We start from the raw sequence: 21,944 nt of genomic DNA on the forward strand, positions 1-21,944 counted from the left end.
ATAACTGCTCCTAAGCCTCAAGAAAGCAGTATCCATCACTATGGACCCTCACCACCAGGACATACCCTCTTCATGTTACTGGGAGGAGGTACAGAAGCCTGAAGACCCACACTCGACGTTTCAGGAACAGCTTTTTCCCCTCCACCATCAGATTTCTGAACGGTCAATGAACACTACTTCATTATTCCTCTTCTGCACTATTTATTTATTTTTGTAACTTATAGTAATTTTCATGTCTTTATTTCTTGCACTGTACTGCTGCCACAAAACAAATTTCACGACATATGTCAGTGATAATAAACCTGATTCTGATTCCGAGCATCTCAAATGCTAATTTATAAACAGTGGGAATATATTTGTTTAAAGCCATTTCCTCACAAGTATGGTAGTTGTGGGAAATGACTTGGCTGTTTAATATGGAAATTTGTTTCATGGTGTTCTGGGCCTCTTTCATTAAAACTCCGATGAAGTTAAATTCCACTGCTACAGACATCAAGCTTTCTGCTTCTACCTTAAGAGAAATCAAGTGATAATTTTCACCTGAACAAGACAACAACAGACATAATCTCAAGGATGGAAAATGATATTCAGGTACACTTTTGACCCACGTACAGGAAGAACTTTCATTGATTTATGAATTTTTGCTCAACGCAAGGTTTTCCCAGAACACAGAATTAGAGGACAAGTGGAGAAAAAAAGAGCTTTCATTTGTAAAACACGTTGTAGGTGTAGCTCACCCCAAAGTATTTAATAGTCGGTACATTTCAAGACCTTTGATCCAGAATAATTTTTTTTCCCTTCTTTGGTTTGAGCTATAGCAAAGTCACACTGCACAATGCAAAATAAAATGTTAAGGTCAGTTCCTGAAAGATCCAGTGTTTTTAATATCTTGGTTTAATGAAACTGAAAATGTTGTGATAAAAGGAAATTGGATAGGTAATTGATATCCTCAAAAGATACAGATTTACAATCAAAATTGCTATTCAAGTCAACAAGAGACAGCAGGCAGCCAGGCAATATTTGCCACCTTTTGAGCTAAACGTTCAATACTGACATGTTGAAGTAGCTGCATTCATGCAAGCTAAACATGAAGTTTGTTGGCAAGACCTTGTTCTTAAGATCAGTAAACAGTGCAACTGACTACCACAAAGAAAGTTAACTAGAGATCCAGAATTTTCCTTCCTGTTCAGCTTAGAAAGAAACCCAAAGGTTAGATGGATGAGGGAGAAAAGTGAGATTGGAAGCTCGGGCCATCTCCTTGCACTACAGGGTTGCAAACTAGCTTCTGCCTTCAGGTCATGTCAGGCACTATATAAATACAGATTCAGCTTTTCTCTTAGGTTTACAAATAATTAATTTCCAATAAACTATTGGTCAATGAGTGCATTTAACACAGATATTTGAAAAAGTGTGTGACAATTTTCAAAATGGAGGCATCCAATCGTAATAATCAAACAAATTAATAGTCAATGGGAGGATCAGAGTTAAGAGGTGTCATAAGTACACAATTTGTACCTTATGCCGTCTTCATGTCCAGCCACTGATGGATAACAAAAGTGAGAAAGGGAATGCTCAGGATGAAATTTTAGGGTGATCCAAAGATAAAAATATGGGATGAATGCCATGGAGGTGTCTTAGCTGTGATTTGATAGGTAAGGGCAGATGAAAATGAGACAGGCTCAGAGCTGGATAACGCAGCAATGTTAAGAACAATATGGTAAAGCATACTACATATAAAGAGAGTGTCAGTTGTGATTGATAAGAACAGTTTCACGGTTGGGCATGCATTAGACCAGAGACAATGTTCAAAGACTGGAGAGATTTAAGATGATACAATAGCTCTGGACACAAGAAAGATAAGCAACTTCACAAGGTGAATGCAAGTGGCTCATTAATATTACGGGATGGTGCTGGTTCAAGAAAAATGTTGGTTGAAAACAATTTTGCTCTTTACATGATGTTGTAGAATATTTTATAGCTAACCGAAAAAAGCCAAGAATCACAGTCAAGCTCTGGTTGGACTGATGTATTACATCAATGGTCACCTTCCCCCCCAAAATACAGGGGTAGATCTACAGCCGAGATTTGCTGCCATCTACAAGCATTTAAGCCTGTAACCACTATTTCTGAACACAGGCTGCAGCATGGCCTTCTGCTCATTTGATTGCAAGTCTTGGAACACCTACACTGTGCTGGCGGACTTTTCATGAAGTCCACTTCCACAATGCCAACTTTTGTAAATTTCTCAGCTCTAAGGCAGGGAAAGCTGCAGAAATGTGCACCAGTCCCATCGAAATGAATGCAAGAAAGCTGATTTAGTTAGTAGTTTTATTCAGCTGTTAGTATTATTTTCCAAGCCTTTTAACTTCTGCCTCAAAGATCATGTGACGGGCCTTACTGCTTCTTGACACTACGAAGTTGTGTATTACTCAGAAGAATTAATAACTTCTTTGAAAATTTTGGTTTAGCTAATTTGGCACAGTATTTGACTACTGTCACAAAAATGGCAAAAAATGGTCAATACCAAAAGCCAATGTGAACTACACTGACATTTGAATAAAAGAGCAACAGTAAGCATTTCAGGTTACAAGACCACAGAGGAAACACAAATTAGTGGCTTGGGATTTGGGCAGTGAGTAATAGGAGTATATTCTCTGATGCTCTGCTGAGCTGAAAGAAATATATAGATCATTCATTACAATGTATAGCAGGTGGTCTGATAGCAGATGAGGGCTCAGAAGTGATGGGGATGTATAACTCAAAACCATCAGTGCATGCATTTTCCAGATAACGAGAGCTCCAAGAACAGATTAAAGGTAAGGAGGGAAGATGGACAATTGTTTGAAATGAACTGGCTAACCTTAGGTAGAAATGAAAACATCAAGATATATTCCTGCAGATGGACCATACAATGAAGTAAAGAATAATGATGTGACAAGGAGGGGCATGAGAGGGGCAAAAGGTTGGAATTTAAACAGAATCTCAAAAAGATGCACAATGTTGGACACTAATGAGATGTTGAAGGACCAGTGCGAATATTAGATATGGGATGACAGCTGGTGTGGGTGGATGAGTTATGATGCTTACGGTTAAATGAAAGAGGCAGAGTAGCTAACCAAAGCAGTTACAAAATATGTTTGTGAGCATAAGATTATGAAAGAGAACTGAATGGTCAAGCATAGAAGAGTTGAAGGATCATGGGAGCAAGAGAGAGGTCTCAATGACAGGAGCTTTTACAAGGTTGGATAGAGATGGGCAGAAAACTACAAAAAGGGGTCTTGGGTTACAGAAGAACTATAGAAAACTTGTGGTTCATCAATGAACACCATAAGACATGCTTAACTGTGGCCATTTTGAGAGTTAATCTATCAGCCTGTAATGTGATATAGGACTCTGAAATATTAATGCACCTAACAGAGTGAAAGTAGAAATATCAGCATGTCCTGGGTATGCATTAACTATGATAGTCTATGTCTATACCGGATGATTCTAAGATCCAAGCCAAATTTTACTTTTTCATCACAGGCATACACATGGAGGTACATGAAAAATATTTTAAAAGTGATGCAGATTTATTTGCTCAAGATATGTGTATTAACAAACTAGTCAAAAGATCATTACCATTCATCGTAGAAGCTTCACCTGCACCCAAAATACACACTAATCGCATCTACGAACACAGAAACTAATTATTATGGATGCTAAAAATCCAAAATTAAAGAGATAGAAATGCTCAGCAGCTCAGGAAGAATCTATGGAGAGGGAAACAGTTTGTTTTAAATTGACTGCCTTTAATTAAAGCATTAGATCACATAATTATCTGTAACTTCTGATAAAAAGGTACTCAACCTGAAACTTTATTAGTTTTCTATACACACATCTTGCCTGACCTGCTGAGTAAATATTCATTTTCTGTTATTTTTATTTTATTTACGGTCTTGGACTGTTTGACCCTGAAGCAAGAAAGACTAAGATAAAACGTTACTGCTAATGTGGCAAGATAGTTATGAACTGCAACATAATTTGCATACCAGCTATGTTTCTTTAGTTACGGTAGTATCCTGCTGCCAATTTCTGTGACAACCTTGTGTCAAGTATACCGCTCTCATATTACCTTAATCATTTGATTTAAGCACTGAAGCTTTTGTTTAAAAGAAAGGAATTTAGTTCCCACTTCCAAAACAGTCGATTGGAAGCTTCAGGTGAAAAAAAATGCAGTAGACAATTTAGGTTCAAATTAGAAGCCAAATGAGTGAAAAAAACACTTTTACAGAATAGCGAATGTTTGTGATAAAGGTATATAAAATTTTCTCAGTATTCCTTAATCGGCATGGAATTATAAGTGTAAACGAATATTTTCTTTGAAAGTTGCAACGAATCAATTTGAAGTTGAGAAATCAGTTAGTTACACACTATAAAGAGCTGAATAGCACGAGGCTCCAAAGATATCATGCTGGCACAAAAGAGCTCTGCTCATGCACCCAAGTATAAAGCTAGAGCACTATGCTTGAGGTGAACAGATGCAATTCTGATGAGTCAAGAATAATCAGTTTTCCGCAGTTTCGCACACTCAATGCAAATGATAGCCATTGGGCCTTTACAGTTCCTTACTGAACATTTATATTTGGTATCTCATGCGATAGCCAGTTTACGTTGGTCGGAGTGCAAAGAAACCCAGGTAGAAACAACTCTCTTTTAAATAGGAACAACACCTAAGCTGTACCACATTAACATTATAGTGCAATAGAAACTTAAAACATTCCCAAACCTCAGAAAAATCCAAAGGAATGCATACTACAAAATCATTATAGCAATACATTATCATTTGATAATCTGGAGGCAGGGAATATTGGAATTCAAGTTCAGTAGCTGAATTCTGTGCCTATACCCAAGACTCTGATACCTCTCTTGCACTCCGGGGTGAACACAAGAAAAAGTTGGCTAACTAACACGCAGTTTCTCTCTTATCTCAAACTTCTCATACCATCATGAACATGTCTGTATATTTTTGTTCTGTTAATACTCCATATGTCCTAGCCTCCTGCTGCCACATGTTCTACTGATGTGCTGAAACCAAGTAGGTTTGAGAAATTATCAAGCCAAATTTAGCCAATTTTATTTACTATACAAATATGACAGTAAATTAGAAGAGTCATCTGGAAGAGAGTAGATGGTAACATGGCTCAGTTTAAGGGTTAACTAACTCACAAATAATTTGGAGGTTACTAAGGGTATCAATAGTAAGATTTAGTTGGTAAAAACATCTATCTACATGCATTCTCATAATTGAAATGTCAGCTACACAATATCGCTTTGAAACTTTTAATTTCTTCGCAAGAATTCTAACAAAATTCTTACATCTAACTGCATAATCCACACAACGTGACCCATAATTCTCTCAGGATGCATTTCCTTTTTTACTACTAAGCACTTCCCCCTAACTAAATTTCTGATGCACAAATTGGAGATTTAATTAACAATACAAAAACATACTTCTCTACAGCAACTGAATTTTGTGTGTCTTTTAATGACAAAATTCTAACTGTGAAGGCCTGAATTTATTAACTGAATTTATTTTAGTAACTTAGTAATGTTTATGTCTTTATGTCTTGCATATTACTGCTGTTGCAAAACAACAAATCTCACGACATACGTCAGTGATAATAAGCCGCATTTTGATTCAGCCTCTTTCAGAAAGATGGGCAGTGGATCTAATGCTCCAGTAAGCTCTGATAACAGTTGGCAACACCAAGGAATGTTTTCTTTAACTAACATGTACTGATTTATCTTTCAAAATGATTTGAAAATCTGGAAAAACAACTTGAAAATCTTTAAAACTAATAACAATCTTAAAAAGTTGAAAAAGTATATGCTTGTGAAGATACTACAGATTTAGCTAGTAGCTTGTTTTATATTATTCACCACCCCAAAAAAAAATGCCTGGAATACCTTCCTCATGTTCAATTTAGCAGCTCATTTAAAAAAATACGTTCAAGTCAACAAGCACTATCATGTCATATGGCAACAATGGCATGAAACATGTTTTAGTTACCTAGATAATGGGTTTCAAATACTTCCTATAAATTAAAAATAGAGGAAATTTTATTTCAAGTTTTCACAATGAGTTTTTAGACAAGAATAATTTTTAAGAGGTCCAAAATATAACTGCTCTGACAAAATAAATTTGGATGAATTGTATGGATTTCTTTCATAAGGCTTCCCATTATTCTCACAGCTAAAAAAAGCCTTCAAATAACTTCAGAATTATATCACTATGGATGGAATAAATTTTTTCTTCAACACCACCTGCCACACATCCATGTTCTATTTTTCACACCCAACCCATTGTTGCCCTATTCTCTTCTTTACTTTCTATTACATATCTATATATGGTAGGTAATAATAATTACAACTTGAAGGCTATATTTAATCTTAATTTTAAGTGTCACAAAGGAATACACTGAAAAAAACAAAAAGGTAGGATTGACAACTCCAGAATTCAGAATGCATCATATCTGTGGACTTTCATCCAATTATTTCTCCACTCTACAACTGCTTCAGATGAACAGCAAACTCCTGCGGTCTCCAGGTCCCAGGAATAAATTCACAGAAAATCTATGAATGTTAAAAGATCATTCAGCCAAACTGAATGTTACATCAACACTCTACACTATAAATCACTAAGCCCACACGTATTATGTAAACGACATGTGCAGAGGCATGACCAAGAGCAAGAAGGTGGAACTGGCAGGATTATATTAACGTTTTTTATAGCAACTTACAATGGAAATATAAAAATAAGCACTGACTGTAACTTTAAAATGGAAGTTTGAATTATTTCTACTTGCCTGCACCTGTATCGCTATCTTTTATTGCCACTCTAATTGGAAAACAACACTTAGTATGGACACCCACTCAAATGCTACTGAAATGCAAGTAATTTATAAGTAACAGTTGTAGTACTCAGTGGACAAAAAAGAAGTAACTTGAAATTTATTGGCTGGAATTTCTAAATCCTTTCCAATACGAGCACTGTTTCAAAGTCAGGATACATAAATCTTACAGTTTACAAACTTCTGTGATCTTTTAACATATACCTTGTATTTCTCCTTGTGGATCTTTATAAAACCACTTCATAGCAGCTTCATGAGACAATGGCAAAGCAGCAGCTTTAGTCCGTTGCTCTTGAATTTGTGTTGATAGCCTTTCCTCATCTATGGCATTGTCCTGCAAAGATGCTACCATCTTCTCTGCTTCCTGAACAGGAAAGATATGATTTCTTTATTAGTCACATGTACATCGAAACACACAGTGAAATGCATCTTTTGTGTAAAATGTTCTATTATTCTCATTATCTAAAAGAGTGACTGTTTATAAGATGCAATCCAGTTACATAAACCTAAATTGATATATATATTTCCATTTCCTCAAATTTGGACTATCCCAACTACCTTTCACCAAATATTTTCACAAACACCAATTTTCTTTCCATCTTCAATAGTCCAATTTTAAGTCTCAAGTCAAGCCAGTTAATCACCACATATTTTATAAAGTATTCTTTAAGGCCAGACAAAATGCATTAAAGAAATTGGAACATACGTAAAGTTAATACATTTTTACCAATAACACCTAAAGGATGTGATGTCAAGCCACTTAGGAAATAATATGATTCTGTAGAGTCAACATACATTTATAAAAGGGATATCATGTTTGATCAATCTACTGGAGTTCTTTGAAGGTATATCTAGCAGGGGGAACCAGTGTATTTGAATTTTCAGATGGTGCCACACAGAAGGTTGGTGAACAAGATTACAGCACAAGGTATTAGGACTAACATATTAGCATAGATTGAAAGTTAGTAGCAGACAGAAAACAGAAGCAATAATGAGTCTACCTCAAGTTGAGGAGCATTGACGAGTGTGGTAGTGCAGGAATCAGTTGCAAAAATCTGCAAAAATGCTGAGTAATTTTCTTTAAATTGGTGAGATATTGGGAAATGCAGAAGTTTAAAATGGATCTGAATGCCATTGTACACAAGTTAATGAAAGCTAACATGCAGGTGAGGCAGACAATTATAATGGCAAATGGCATAATAACCTTTATTTGAGTATATGAGTACAAGAGTAATTATATAGTGCCCGAGGCAAGACAACATCTGAAGTGTATAATTTTGCATTCTTTATCTAAAAAAGCATTTATTTGTTATAAGAATGCAGTTAAGATTCACCTGACTAGTTCCTGGGATGGTGGATATGTCACATGAGGAGACAATGAGTACACAAGGTCTCTATTCTCTAGAGCTTTGAATGGAAGATGACCTCATTACAATGTACAATAGTCTTCAGAGGGCTCAGCAGGATAGATGCAGAGAGGACATCTCTCCTGGCTGAGAAGTTTAGAAATAGAGATCATGATTTCAAAGGGGTAGGCCATTTGGGACTGAAATGAGTGGAAATTTCTTCAAAGAGTGGTGAACCTTTGAAATTCTCCACCCCAGAGAGCTTGAGGCACAATCATTCACTGCATTCAGAACAGAGATTAATAGATTTAGGGATACCAAAGTAATCAAGGGAGATGGAGCTGGAAAATGGTACCTGAGGTAGATAACCATGAACTTGTTGAATGGCATGGCAGGCTTGAGGGAATCATTGGCCTAATCTTACTCATTTCTTGTGTTATATGTACCAATGACTCTATACAAGCAAATAAGCAATTTTTCATTTATGGAATGGGACATACAATAAAAATACAAACTTTGGCATGGATTTTCAGATATCATTATGGGGAAAAAAGGGCAAATAACTCCTAATTTATTGTTCCCACTATCAAATACCTGTTCAAGGTGTTTAAGCCCTTCATCATCATCATTGTCCTGAGGTATACTGCGGTTTGCAACGGTTGGAGTTGTAGGTGAGGGAGACACTGAAGATATATCAGCAGCAGGAGGAGAGCCATTACTAGGCAGAGCTGGAGATTTCTGGTTTGAAGATGCTGAGGTTTCCATCGCTAGAACACAAGTAACAATAAGAGACAGGTTAATTAAGTAACCTGAAAACAAGTAACTTCATATAATTTCACTTCTTCGACCCCTCTTGCCAAACATTCCTAAAGGACGAGCATGATGAATTGAAGCATATGGGTTAGAAAATATGCAAAAAAAAATCTCAGAGGACAAGAGGTCATTAGACTTATCAGCCAAATGTAGATTTCTACAAAGCCTTGCAATTCTTTATCCAATTCCATTTTAAAATTCTCTGCAGAATCAGCTTCTATCCTTTCAGGCAGTGTATTCTAGGTCTTGTGCAAAAGAAAGTTCTCATCTCACCTCGATCAATTAGATTAGATTTTCACTGTTGTGCAAAAAGGCTATTTTCAAGGTTGCAAACTAACATGCCATGATGTTGCACCTACTCTGTATGCCCAGTGAACAGGAAATAATAAAAAAAATTCAGCCTTTCCATTCTTGGTAAAATAAAATCTAAACTTTAGGTTAGAAAGTTTACTTTCATTTTGATTGCTAAATGATTTTTGGTTAATCACAATTAATGTTTACATTTAGCTTTCTAAAAGTTAATTAGCAATGACCAAGATGCTGGAGATCACTGGAATTGACATAATTTAAGTAGATCCAAAGCATTACACCACCAAGTTTCATTCATCTCTTTTAAGCAATAATCATGTGCCCATTCATTAGACAAACCAATCGACTGCGAGAAATTATACCAGAAAGTGTTTCCTTAATGAAAGTGTCTGTCCTAAAACATCATTCATCATTAATTCTATAAATTCCCGTGTTGGTCAATATCCACGAAACAGCTCACAATTCTGAAACAGTCCTGACTCCAATGAGGAACAGCTGCATTGTTGTTTAAAATTAGACATAAAAAATTCAAAGGGATCAGGGATGAGGTGGTAAAGTAGGTGGTTGTGAAAAGAATTCTCAAGCTTCAGTGGTTATGTCTGACGACAAAAAGTTGGCATTACAACAGTTGCATGTAACAGATAAATGAAATGAGAAGGCAACACAAAAGCATAGGACATGGAATGTGAAGAATCTTGTAAAATGCATATGAATACACTTCTACTTTCAAACTGATTTATGACCACATATTGGTATACAGTATCCTTAAATCTTTGGAATTAAAATCATAAATCTATCTCATATGGAACTAAAAATAATGAATATCTATTGCATTTATTGATTTGAAAAAACACCAAGTTTCTAATTCAAGACTACATGATACTGTTCACATTTAATGATCTGTTTAATAAAGGACCACTTCAGAACAACTTTCTTCCTGATTGTATTACTTCTATACCATGTATATCTTTTGAAATAAGAGATACTCCCTCAGAAAATCATTACAAGGAGAGAGAAAAATAAAGTAACTTAATTCATACATAATCTCTTTTATTCTAAATCTCTTAAACGTCAGAATGCTAAGATGAACAGCACAATTTAGGTGCTCTCTAATGCTTCAAAACCTTTATACATTTACATACATTCATACCTTCAGGGGCAGATTTGCTTTGTTGCGCATCCTCACTTTTTTCTGATTTGTTTTCTTCCTTTTTGGGTGGGCTGGAAACCATCGGTGTCTGTGGTTCTGAAGGAGGAGTGGGTGAAGTTGCACAGGGAACATCTTTGGACTCTTCCATTTTGTTTGTTTCTGTAAAATCATAAATAATAAGCAACCCACAGCATACAGTAAACAGTCTCAATTCAGTAAGAAGTTTCATAAACAGGGTTCTGATTTCACATTATACTTTCCTGCACTATGAATACTCTGAGATAATTGACTTAAAATCTCTCCAACATCACCTCTTTACGCAGCTTCTGCAAGTCCAATAGGTCCAGCTACATGAATGGACTTCTTTTACCAGTGAAAGGGAACACATAATATACAGTCAGAGTTCCTGTAGTATAATTTGAGATCATCTCATCAAATCTTCTTCAGTAATTCAAAGAAAGCAGTGAGCTCCTTTGGCATACTGATCTGGAAAATTTGTGCTTCAATGCAATCTGTGGCTAATTATCTTTTGTTATACAAATTAGCATGAAAAAAGCCACTGCACTCCAGAGGACCTTGCAAGTGGTATGCATGTGAAGATGATGGTTAAGAGTTAAATTAGCCTAATTGCAATATGAAGGTTACTTTGGTTAGTCTACCTGTGAAAATATCCCCAAATCTAGATATTGAAGCCTATATCTTTATGAAGGAAGTACAAGAAAGAGTATATTAGAAAACTGACAAGAAAATCAATTAAAAAAAAACGTGTGGGTCATATCTCATTATCCTGCAGCTGAAATTATTACAGCCAAAAAGAACAACTGATAATGTACCTTCATCAGTCTCTTTTTTGGTGTTCTTGTCAGGTTCCTTAGCTTCTTTTTCACTTTCCTCTGAGTTTGATCTTTCTCCTCCATCTTCTATCTGCTTAAAATCTAATTCTTGTTCCTCTGGAATAGGTTCTTTGGGAGTCTTCTATAAAGCCGCAAGGTAAAGAATATATGCAATTAAAAACTTCTGTTAACAATTAAAATACATTAATAAAACCAAATAAAGAAATTAAAAGTTGACAGAATTATACTGCACAGAAGATTTAGAAATCCACTTATCAATCTGCTACGAACACTCTCACTTGAAGAGTCTGTTCTGATCAGAGGCAGGAGTACTACTATATCAAAGTGACAAAGTTGCATGTTCGAGTCCATCTTAGGAAAGTTAGGCATTTACTCCAGATTGAAAGTAATGCAAGATCATTTTCGGTGCCATCTTTCAGATGAGATATTAATCAAGGGACCATCTATCTTCACAAGTAAATGAGAGCCATCACAAAATTATGCCCAGTTTATCTCACAGCTAACAGATTGGTGTGAAACCCAGCCGATTCACCAATACCCTTCAAGAAATGGATCTGCAATCCTTATCTAGTTTGAACTATTCCAATATGCAACTTCAAGCTCACACCAATGTGGCTAACACTCATCTATCAGCTGAATTATCCAGCAAATCTCACAAATATCAACCTAATTTCAGTGTTCAAAAAGATGGTCTCTGAATACCTTCCCATCCAATAATTTCTACTTTTCCAGAATCCATAAAGTCCAAAGAACATAAAATATTTGGTGTAATCTATTCAGATTGTTTTGCAGTTTGGCATCTTCATTGTTAATCTGACATGCCTCATCTCAGTATTCACTTTTCCAATCACTTGCTTACTATAACTATAACATTAACTGCAACTCTCACCAAGCTTCAACATCTCTTCACCCATGACCGTCCCTATTCGAGTCCCAGATAGCAAAGTACCCTTTTATTTTATCAATGGAATGCAGGCAAGGCTAAAATTTTAAACTAATTCACCTTGCTCTCAAAAGTGAAATAACAAGAGCAGCTCAGTGGTGCAGTGAGTAGAGGTGCTGCCTCATAGTTCCAGAAACCTTGGTTCAATCCTGACCTCCAGTTCTGCAAGTGTGGAATTTAAAGTGTTCCTCCAATGACCATGCTGGTTTCCTTTGGGTGCTCCAGTTTTCTCCCACATCTCAAAGATGGTAGGTTATTTTGGCCACCATAAAATGCCCCTGGAGGGGGACTTGGGGAGAATAAATTGGGTTTTGTGTAGGATTAAAGATTAGAGAAGTGTTTGACAGGTCAACGTCAACCCAAGACTCCAGTAGGAATTCCTCAGGGCAGTGACCCAAGCCCAAACATGTTGAGCAAATTTCTCAAATAATTTAAGTTCATTGCAAAGTCATATGAAGAAGCAGTAATACCTATAATCAACATCCTGGGATGGAGGCACAGAGGGAGAGATATAGGTCATAATAAACCAGAAACTTAACCAACCAATTAAGTACCAGAGCTCCAAGAGCAAATCAAAAGGTTAAGTGTTCTGCAGGGAGCAACTCTCTTGATTTCTCTGCCTTTTCACAGCTACATGGTACAAATCAGATAATGGTCTACTAGCCCAGTTGAGTATAGCTCAAGTCACACTCAAAAAGCTTGAAAACATGCAAAGGACATCTGTTACAGCCTTTTCTCAGTAGCAGTGCTAACAAGTCAGAAGGTTACATATTCAAGGCTCTTTCTAGAGACAAAGTGAATGTCCTTCGACATTTCAATACAATACTTGGAAGGTTTGTTATTCTACACTCTGTTGTCCTATTCTTAGGATCAAAGAGATATAGCATGGGAACATGTCCTTTGACCTATCATCAACCATACATTTTACACTAATCACATTTATTCTCCCTACATTCCTATCAACAGCCCCCAGATTCCACCCATTACCTACACACTCGGGGAAATTTACAGTGGACAATTAACCTATCAACCTATACATCTTTGGGATGATAGAGAAAACCTGAGCGCCTGGAGGAAACCCATACAGTCAGAGGGAGAACATGCAAACTCCATACAGACATCACCCGAGGTCAGGATTGAACCTGGCTCTCTGGCACTGCAAGGCAGCGGCTTGACCAGCTGCGCCATTGTGGTGCCCATTTTATTCAAGTGGGTGCAAATCCTGTAACACTATTGGGAGAGAGTGGCCTGATGCTTTGGCTAAAATTTAACTTCAACCTACATTAATAAAAATATCTGATCATTCGTCTCATTTCTACTGTACAATTTGTCTTTGCACAAATTGGCCACCAAGCCCCATTTCAACAGTAACTCCAAAGTACTTAGCCAACAAATGTCCCTTTGCACATCCCGCAGTCATGAGAGGCCTTAATCAATGTCAGCTCTTTCTTATTTTACATAAAATATATTTTTCAATGCAGTCATCATTTTCTAGTACCAGAACACAAATAAACATTCATCTGAGAAATAGATAATTAGCCTTAATTACAAGTACTCCAGATCAGAAATGGCGGGTTAACTGCAGCCAACTTTCCATTTGACAACATCTCTCAGCATCTACCTCAAAATTCAACCCATGTACACCATTATGATTTTGCTTTAGGACAGTTTTTGTTTTAAGTCTTGTTGAATTAACCCCAAATCATTTAATTACATTAACTGCAAGTTTATAGAAAAACTGCCTTACTCAGTGTACAATAAAAGTTAGTAGTCCAGAAGTAATTTTCATCCTCATGTGTGGGTGTAATCAGGCATTAAGTTGCAGATTTTTCAATGAGAACTGCATTATATGGAAGCTAATAAAAATCCAGAGACGGAAACAAGTAACTTGAATAATAATAGCCATCATTCCAGAAAATTCAGAGTTAAAAAATATGTGCAATTAGAATTTCCCCACCTTTAAGGACATAAATGCGCCTGAAGAATCAAATGTCCCCATCTCTTCATCTGCATCCTCTAGACACCATTCTGGCAAACTGTCCTTTTCATCATCCACACTACTGCCACCCGAGCGCACTCGTCTATAACTCCGTTCATCATCTCGATCTCTATAATCAAATTCAAACCGCCTCCTGCGCTCTGTAGCTTCTCTCCAACCTGTAGAACAAGCCCATCTGTTAAAAAGTGTGAACACAAATTAATGCTAAAACAATGTAAATTCTCAAAACGACACTGTTAAGAGGCAATAAAAAGTTTAAGAATTCCAAATAGTAATTAATCTCAACAGATTAGGAGCAATGGCTTTAGTACCCTAATTTGGAATGGGGATTTTGGTCTGAAGTAATTTCTGATCTGTGCTGATAACCCATGCATATACTAAGTTTTGAGAGGAGAGAATCAAACTATAGCGTGTATTAATCTAATAACCAAGGTTTTTGTGTTGATAAGAGAAATAACATGAGCTTCAAAATAAGAGGATGAGTGTGTTAATGTCACTTATTTCACCGCTTTAACTATTTATACATTTTTCCCCTCACAGGTTATTTGAATACATCTTTGTTAGAGTCAACAATTGGCAGGTAATCTATAACGCAGAAACTGCTGGTGAGAATTCAGCTCAGAATATTCAACAAAATGTCCATTCAGATTCATTTTAATAAATGCTGCCATCTCTCTTTCCTCAATGCAAATGCTGTCTATGAATCAAACTGAATGTTCAACATAAAAAGTGATGGCCAATATCTGAATCTCTCATTCACCAAATTCAGCTGTGGATATCATTGTAATTCCTCCACTTAAGATGAATTTACATCAAGTATATATTTCAATACATTGTAATATTTCAATTTTATAATTCTGAAGACTCATGTATGAATTGAAATATCAAAACATTACAAAATATTTTGAAATACTCAGAATATGATAGGCAGTAATATGGTTTAGTAAGAAGTTGAAAACCTAATTTCTCATGCAACAAAGCACTACGCTTTCAGGGTATTTTACAGGCTTCAAATATTTGAAGTTTATCAATTCACTGATATCTAGATATTATCCTGGAAAAGGCTGAAAAACAACTTACCCTGTTGTAGGAGAAATAACAAGAGCAAAGTTTGGATCTATGTTTAACTGTGCACGTGTGAACTTCAAAAGATGCTGTTAGCTTCATAGTGTAATGTTGTATTCTAACAACTCAGCTAACAAATCTGCCATGACAACACAGCACCACCTACAGGTACAATTCTAGAAAAGCACAGCAATTCCTTGGAAACTTGTACTATAAATCTGAAGCTTCAAACTGTGTGGCAAGCAAGATCTAGCACCCTATGTTTAGAAAGCTAGTAAAACTGAGCCAACTGGGATGATCTATTACCTTCCTTGCAATGAGAACAAAACAACTCGATTTGTTACTTCTATCAGCTTCCTTTAAATATGATCAACTCAGTCTATCATTCCCATTCAACAATAGAACAACCTTACAACCTGGCCAACCATCTTCACTGTTCAAGCAGTTGTTAGTTAAAAGTTTGCTGATTTTAAAGGGCTACCTTTAAAGTTATTCCATTATTTATATAAAAAAAATATACAGTTTTCTGTGCCACAATTTCACTCTCACTCTTTCTACACCCTGACTGATATTAAGCCAAAATTTCATTATGTATCCAGTACAACATGACAGGCAGCAGCCAAACCTTTACCATTAGCAGGCCAAGAAACTTATTCAGCTCTCACACCTGGACTATGTGGTTGCCATCTATCACCTTCTCGACGAGGCCCCGCTAAACGCCAACCTCCATCATCATCCTCACCATTCTGTTCATCTCTGCAAACCCGCCAGTTCTCACTCTCAGAGCGAGTAAATTCATGTTTTCTTGTGGATGATGTCCCCATTTCTTCAAAAGTTGGTCTCCCTAGATTTAAGAAAAATATTTTTTCAGTCCATTTATATGCAAAATCGATGGAATTTTATAACAATGAGATCCTCATTATAAAATACAAATTAGCCAATACTGTGCAATGCCATTGCGTTTTATAGAATGGCCAAAATAAATTAAAATTAATTTCCTTAATACGTTTAATAAAGATTTCTATGCGACTCCAGAGAAAAAAAAATCCTGCAGTTCCAAGAAGGTAATCTATCCAGAGGAGCAGAATACATAACCAAAAGTTTGCATCAATCTTTATCAATGAAGATGATTCTGGCAATATCTGTAGAAATGGGATCGTCAAGATAATGCATGTGTTAATGGTCGTTTTTCCAGACTGCAGGGTGATAAATTGTGATGTTACCCAGAGGTTAATGCCAAGACCACTATACATATTAATGACTTGGATGCAAGTGTGCAGAACAGAACTTCAAAATTTGCAGACAGAAACTAAACCTGGAAGTGTGGCAAGTGATAAGGAGGAAAGCAATAGATTGCAAACAGACAAGTAGACTGCCGAATTGGGTACACGTTTGACAGATGACATTTAGTAACAAGAAGCGTGAAGTGATTCATTTTGGCAGAAAGAGGACAAAATATAGATTATATAACATGGTTTTAAAGTAGTCCAGTTGCACCTGGGCGCATATGAGCAAAGTCTTGGAAAGTGGCTGGATATGTTAAATAAATAGTTAGTAAGGCACTTCATAGCTAGAGGACAGACTACAAAAGATGCAGTTTGGTTAGTTAAACCCAAATGAAAATTACATACAACTCTAGTCAGCACACCTTAAGAAGATTTAAAGGATCAAGAGGAAGCAGAAGTGAGTTATTAGTACATTTCGAAGGATGAGGACTTTCAGCTACAACTTAATACTGGATTCCGTGGGATTCTTCTCCTTGAAAGAAAGAGGCTCAAGAGACACAGATGTACAAGGTCACAAAGGGTTTAGAGTGGTCAAGTAGAACTTCTTCCCATTAATGGATAGTTTCAGTATCAAGAGAGATAGATTCAAAGTGATGGGCAAAAAGCAACAGATAGAGAAGAAATGAGGAAATTTTTAAAAAAAAACTTATAAAAGATGGTGGAAAGTGTTTCAATCATAGCATCCAAAAAAGAACCGGATAGGCACTTGAGGGAAAATAATTTGTAGGTTTATGAAGAAACAGAAGTTTAGAATGGGACCGAATAGATTAATCCACAAGGAGTCTATGTGGATCAAATCACCTTATTCACTGCCATAACAATTCTAATATTATGTGATAAGTGCATCATGTTTAGAAAGAACGGGTTACATGACTTTGGACTTGAGGCTTCCTCACATCAAGTCTGGGCCTGTTGTAGAGAAATTGACAGATATATTGCAACGGGAACAACTGAATTATTGTTTCATGTGACTATAAGGATAGTCCAAAGCAACCAAATGGTATTTTCTCATCTATATATTCTTGCATTCTGAACAAATACAAAAGTAAATCTGCACCCACAACTGTGCAAGCAACCTTTTAAACAACTTGAAGCATCACTGAGAGTCAATTTCCTTAGTACAGAACACTGATGGATTCTTATGCCCTAAAGTTATAGAATGTTCAAGGTGTTTTTGAAAATATCAAATTTTAAATTTACATTGTGTTTTTCCCACCCTCTTTCATTTTCCTCTCTGCATGTTTCAGATTCTATTTTACTTTCTGCACCTTTATGACACAGATTTCAGTTTTTCCCAGGTTTACTTCCAAATCTTTAAATCTCATTGCTCAAGAAGACGTGCCATTTCCTATTCTGCACCATATGCAACACACAAGTGCTGGAGGAGCTCAGCAGGTCAGGCAGCATCTATGGAAGGAAATCAACAGTCGACATTTCGGGTTGGGACCCTTCAACAGGCCTCAAACATTGTGTGTTGCTCCAGATTCCAGCATCTGCAGAATTGTGTCCCTTGTGTCTGCATCTTATGCAATCTATATTTTTTTGGGCAAGGTTTTTCAGCTGATGGTTGAAGGGCTAAGAATAAATAAGAGCAGAAGCTGTTAGATGCCTACTGCAGCAAACTCTTGCCCACTGCATTAATCCATTCCACTGTTTAAGTGCTGAACAGAATGCCTATGTTTTTATATTTGATGTAAATATATACTACAAGCATGCCACGGGCTAGAACTACAAGAATTCTTACCAATAGATTGTCATTAGGGCTAAAGTACTAGGGTCAAGAACTGAAATTATCAATGAATGCTTAACTAAAGACAGAAAAAAAATTACAGTTTTACCAAAAGTTTGTGTAAGGATTCAACTATGTGTGTTTTGGACATACACACCCAAGAAAGTTGCAGACAACTTTGTTTCACAACACATACCATTAAAATATGTGTTGCAGCAGTTCTTTACTTTGATTATTTATATCTTTAGACTTTTACTCTAGTATTGAATGTTTCTGAATGAAGATATAAAATTTGACAGCTTGTATGAGTCCTATGTAACCATAGCAGGCTCATGAGAATTATTGACTATATAAAACAAAACCTTGTTTTTCAACCACCATCCTCCCACCTTCAAATCTTTCTACACATTATTGCAGATATTGTGCAAAGCTGTGATGGAAGCTAGCTCATGTTCCAGATCCAAATTGTACCAAAAATTCCATCAAACTCCATCAGATACCAAAAGTTGGAAGTTGAATTTTTAAAAAACCTCAATTTGTTAATCACACTACACAATTAATAGAATTATTTAAGTCCCTTCCCTCAGTAATCTTTACACCCAATGTTTCAGTTTATAACTGGATATTATGCTAAACATGGCACCCACTTAGACCTTGGAATTTTGATCAAAGTTTCTGGCTCATGTATTCACTACAGCAGGGCAAAGACAAAAAAGCGAAGCAATATCGTCAGAGTAATGTAAAGGTGCTAACGGTCACTCTTACTTCCTCATTCTTTGTATTTTCTGCAACTATGGAAAGTATGAAAATTTAAGACAGATAATGGAACTGCCCAATGGAAAATTTCCAAGGCCATCAATGAAAATGTCACTAAGTCCATTGGATAGATTCTACTTTTCTGCATAAGGTGGCAAACTTGAGTTGCAAGTTAATTACCTGCTGTCGTCTCTACTGGTGGATTCTTCTATTTATTTCAATGGACAAGCAACTGACAATATATCCAACACTGATTCATTAATGTCTGGTTTTTGTCTAGCAATAAAATCTTAAATCTACCATATCCTAAAAGCCCATGAAAGTTACTACAACATGTGCAAGCTACTGGCAACGCTGAACTCTTTCTCAATTAATCAAACTTTTTCCAAAGACTAGACAAAGTACATAACGGTCAAGATGACTAACACTTTTAAGTACTATTTTTCAGCCAATACCATGGCATAGTGATCGAGTTATTTACATCAAGTTATTACAGATTAACCTTATAACAGGAATGAAATTATAGAAAGATGTTTATTTTAACTTATCCAATTAAAAATTATTACTTAACAAGTTGGTGCAACAATTTGGTAAAGGCACTGGATTCCGATATCATGAATCCTGGAAAGGCAAAGGAACTTGGAGAGGAAACAGCAAATGCTTTGATAGCTATAGAACATCCCTGAATAAGGAAACTGTGTCAAAGAACTCTAAAACTGGCAATGTTTGAGAAAGGGATAAACTTGGTAACAATTGACTAGGAAACCTAGTATCAGTAGCAGGCAAGCTCCAAGGGGCCATCATGATAAAATGCATTGCCAGACTTTGGAACATGCTCTTTTCCCTCTATGCTTGTAGTAATCAAAATAAAGTTATTTATTACATTGTTGTTTGTGGAAGTTTACCATGTACAAATAGGACGTCATGGTTCTTACATCAGAATAGGAATTACACCAGAAGTACTGCATTAGTGGTAAAAACAATTTGGAATGGTCAGCGATCATGAAAGCCTTTAAAAAAATTAGCTTTCCTTATATTTTAACTTCTGCAAGTTTACCAATGTGTGTAACCGTCATCATTCCTACCATTCAGCATCTGACCTACAAATAGTTATATAGATGCCCACATAACTTGCTACTTACATTATTCTTTTTGTTCCAGTTCCCAGCCATGCACATAATACATCCATTCCAATAAATGAACAGAAAATTCCAGGTTTCCAATTTCTTACTAGCTATCAATACTGCTTTACAATGGCAGTCAGGAGGCACCTTTCAATAAAGGGAGGTCGAGATTAATTTTGCAGTACCCTTTGTTATGTCACACATGTAAGAAACTGTATGCTACAACCCATCAAATAGCACTCAGCATTTTCTGGAACTGAAGCCATGTGGATACATTCCACTAGGCCAAACGTTATTTAATGAGCTGAAAGTATAATAGGTAGTTCCAACAGAAGATGGATAAGGTCTATTGCCTCTGATGAGAAATACTTCACCAAAAGCAATCAGGATGATATACTTGGGGTTGGGTGGGGGGGAGGCGGTGGGGGAAGGGGAGAGATATGGTGCAGTGGAAAAAGCTTGAAGTAATTCTCCCATTGAGCTAACATCATAAATAGAACCAGACAAGTCTCCCAACTTGAGGCCATTTAATTGACCACCTGCAGGCAAAATGACCAATCGTATTAGTTCTAAAAAGGAAGCAACAGATCATATTCCAGATTCCGCATTACTGGCTCTTGTGACTCTGTAATAAAGATTTCCACATAAGAGTGCATGTTGCCTTATCTTTAACATCCACTCCCATAGGCATTTTTGCTCAACGATACAACCGCAATCCAAATTTACATTCCGCAAGAAGAATCTGGCAAAATTTTCATCTTCTGGTAAGTCAGCAATACTATCAAATATTAATTTATTGGAGGTTTACTCATTTTATAATACTGCATTAACTAACAAGACAGTTTCTTTACCCATACATCGCTAACCTTAAGATGAAATATTTATAAAAATCAGACTTCAGAAATTAACGCAATTCTAAAAGCAAATTTAAGCACAAATTCATATCTAAAGATAGTTTAACTTTGTGTACAACAGTCCAACTACCATTTTAAAATAAATTTAAAGCAATTTCCAATTACAAGGTGGAAAATGTGTTCAATTTTGAAATTAGTCACCTTTCAACCATATTCAAAATCTAAGCAAAGTTAATCAATTAACTACATACCAACTTTAAATAGTTATATAATTCATTTAGAGCCAAACTGAGTCTCTTACATAGCATTACACAGGCTGACACTTTTCAATGAAACACATTTCACCAGGAAATAACTAACAATCTTAAGTATTCTGAACAGCTGAAACTGCACTTTGTGGAGTAAATTGTCAGATAATTCTTAGGTGCATCAATAGTTAAAACAAGGATTAAAATATGTTTCAATAAAATCAGTATTATAAATAGAATAGACAACAAAATTATAGGAAAGAATATCTCAAGTTGAGTAAAACTACAGTCCTGCCATTCTCTTACAGTTCTGCGAAACTGCAGCACACCTACACACATATTTAAGATTTATTGTTTGATCGGGGTACTTCAAAGAACAATTGAGTTATTTAGTGTCAAAAGATTCAAAGTTAAGCCAAATAGAATCCTATGAATTTTAATAAACATATCTACTGGAAAATTAAACTGTGTGGAAAATCACAATTGATTATTAGATCATCAATAATGTTGCTTGGTTGTTTAAACTAATCTAATTTTATACAAACTAAATTGAGAGAGAAAATATAGTTCTGAAA

General features: G+C 36.0%; 1 protein-coding gene across 3 annotated transcripts in view; it reads right to left on the minus strand.

The window, feature by feature from the left end:
• The window catches only part of gigyf2 (GRB10 interacting GYF protein 2), a 107,182-nt gene that overhangs the window by 47,855 nt on the left and 37,383 nt on the right, over positions 1-21,944 (minus strand). For 2 of the 3 annotated variants that reach the window (XM_052017301.1, XM_052017302.1), the window contains exons 9-14: positions 16,040-16,216; positions 14,266-14,465; positions 11,345-11,486; positions 10,512-10,670; positions 8,834-9,006; positions 7,098-7,257 (exon numbers count right to left, since the gene is read on the minus strand). In XM_052017301.1, coding sequence (XP_051873261.1) covers positions 7,098-7,257; positions 8,834-9,006; positions 10,512-10,670; positions 11,345-11,486; positions 14,266-14,465; positions 16,040-16,216 — 1,011 coding nt within the window. The remainder of the gene's footprint in view (positions 1-7,097; positions 7,258-8,833; positions 9,007-10,511; positions 10,671-11,344; positions 11,487-14,265; positions 14,466-16,039; positions 16,217-21,944) is intronic. The other variant, XM_052017303.1, reaches the window with a different exon arrangement.

Source organism: Pristis pectinata, chromosome 6, assembly GCF_009764475.1.
Source record: "Pristis pectinata isolate sPriPec2 chromosome 6, sPriPec2.1.pri, whole genome shotgun sequence".
Lineage (NCBI taxonomy): Eukaryota > Metazoa > Chordata > Chondrichthyes > Rhinopristiformes > Pristidae > Pristis > Pristis pectinata.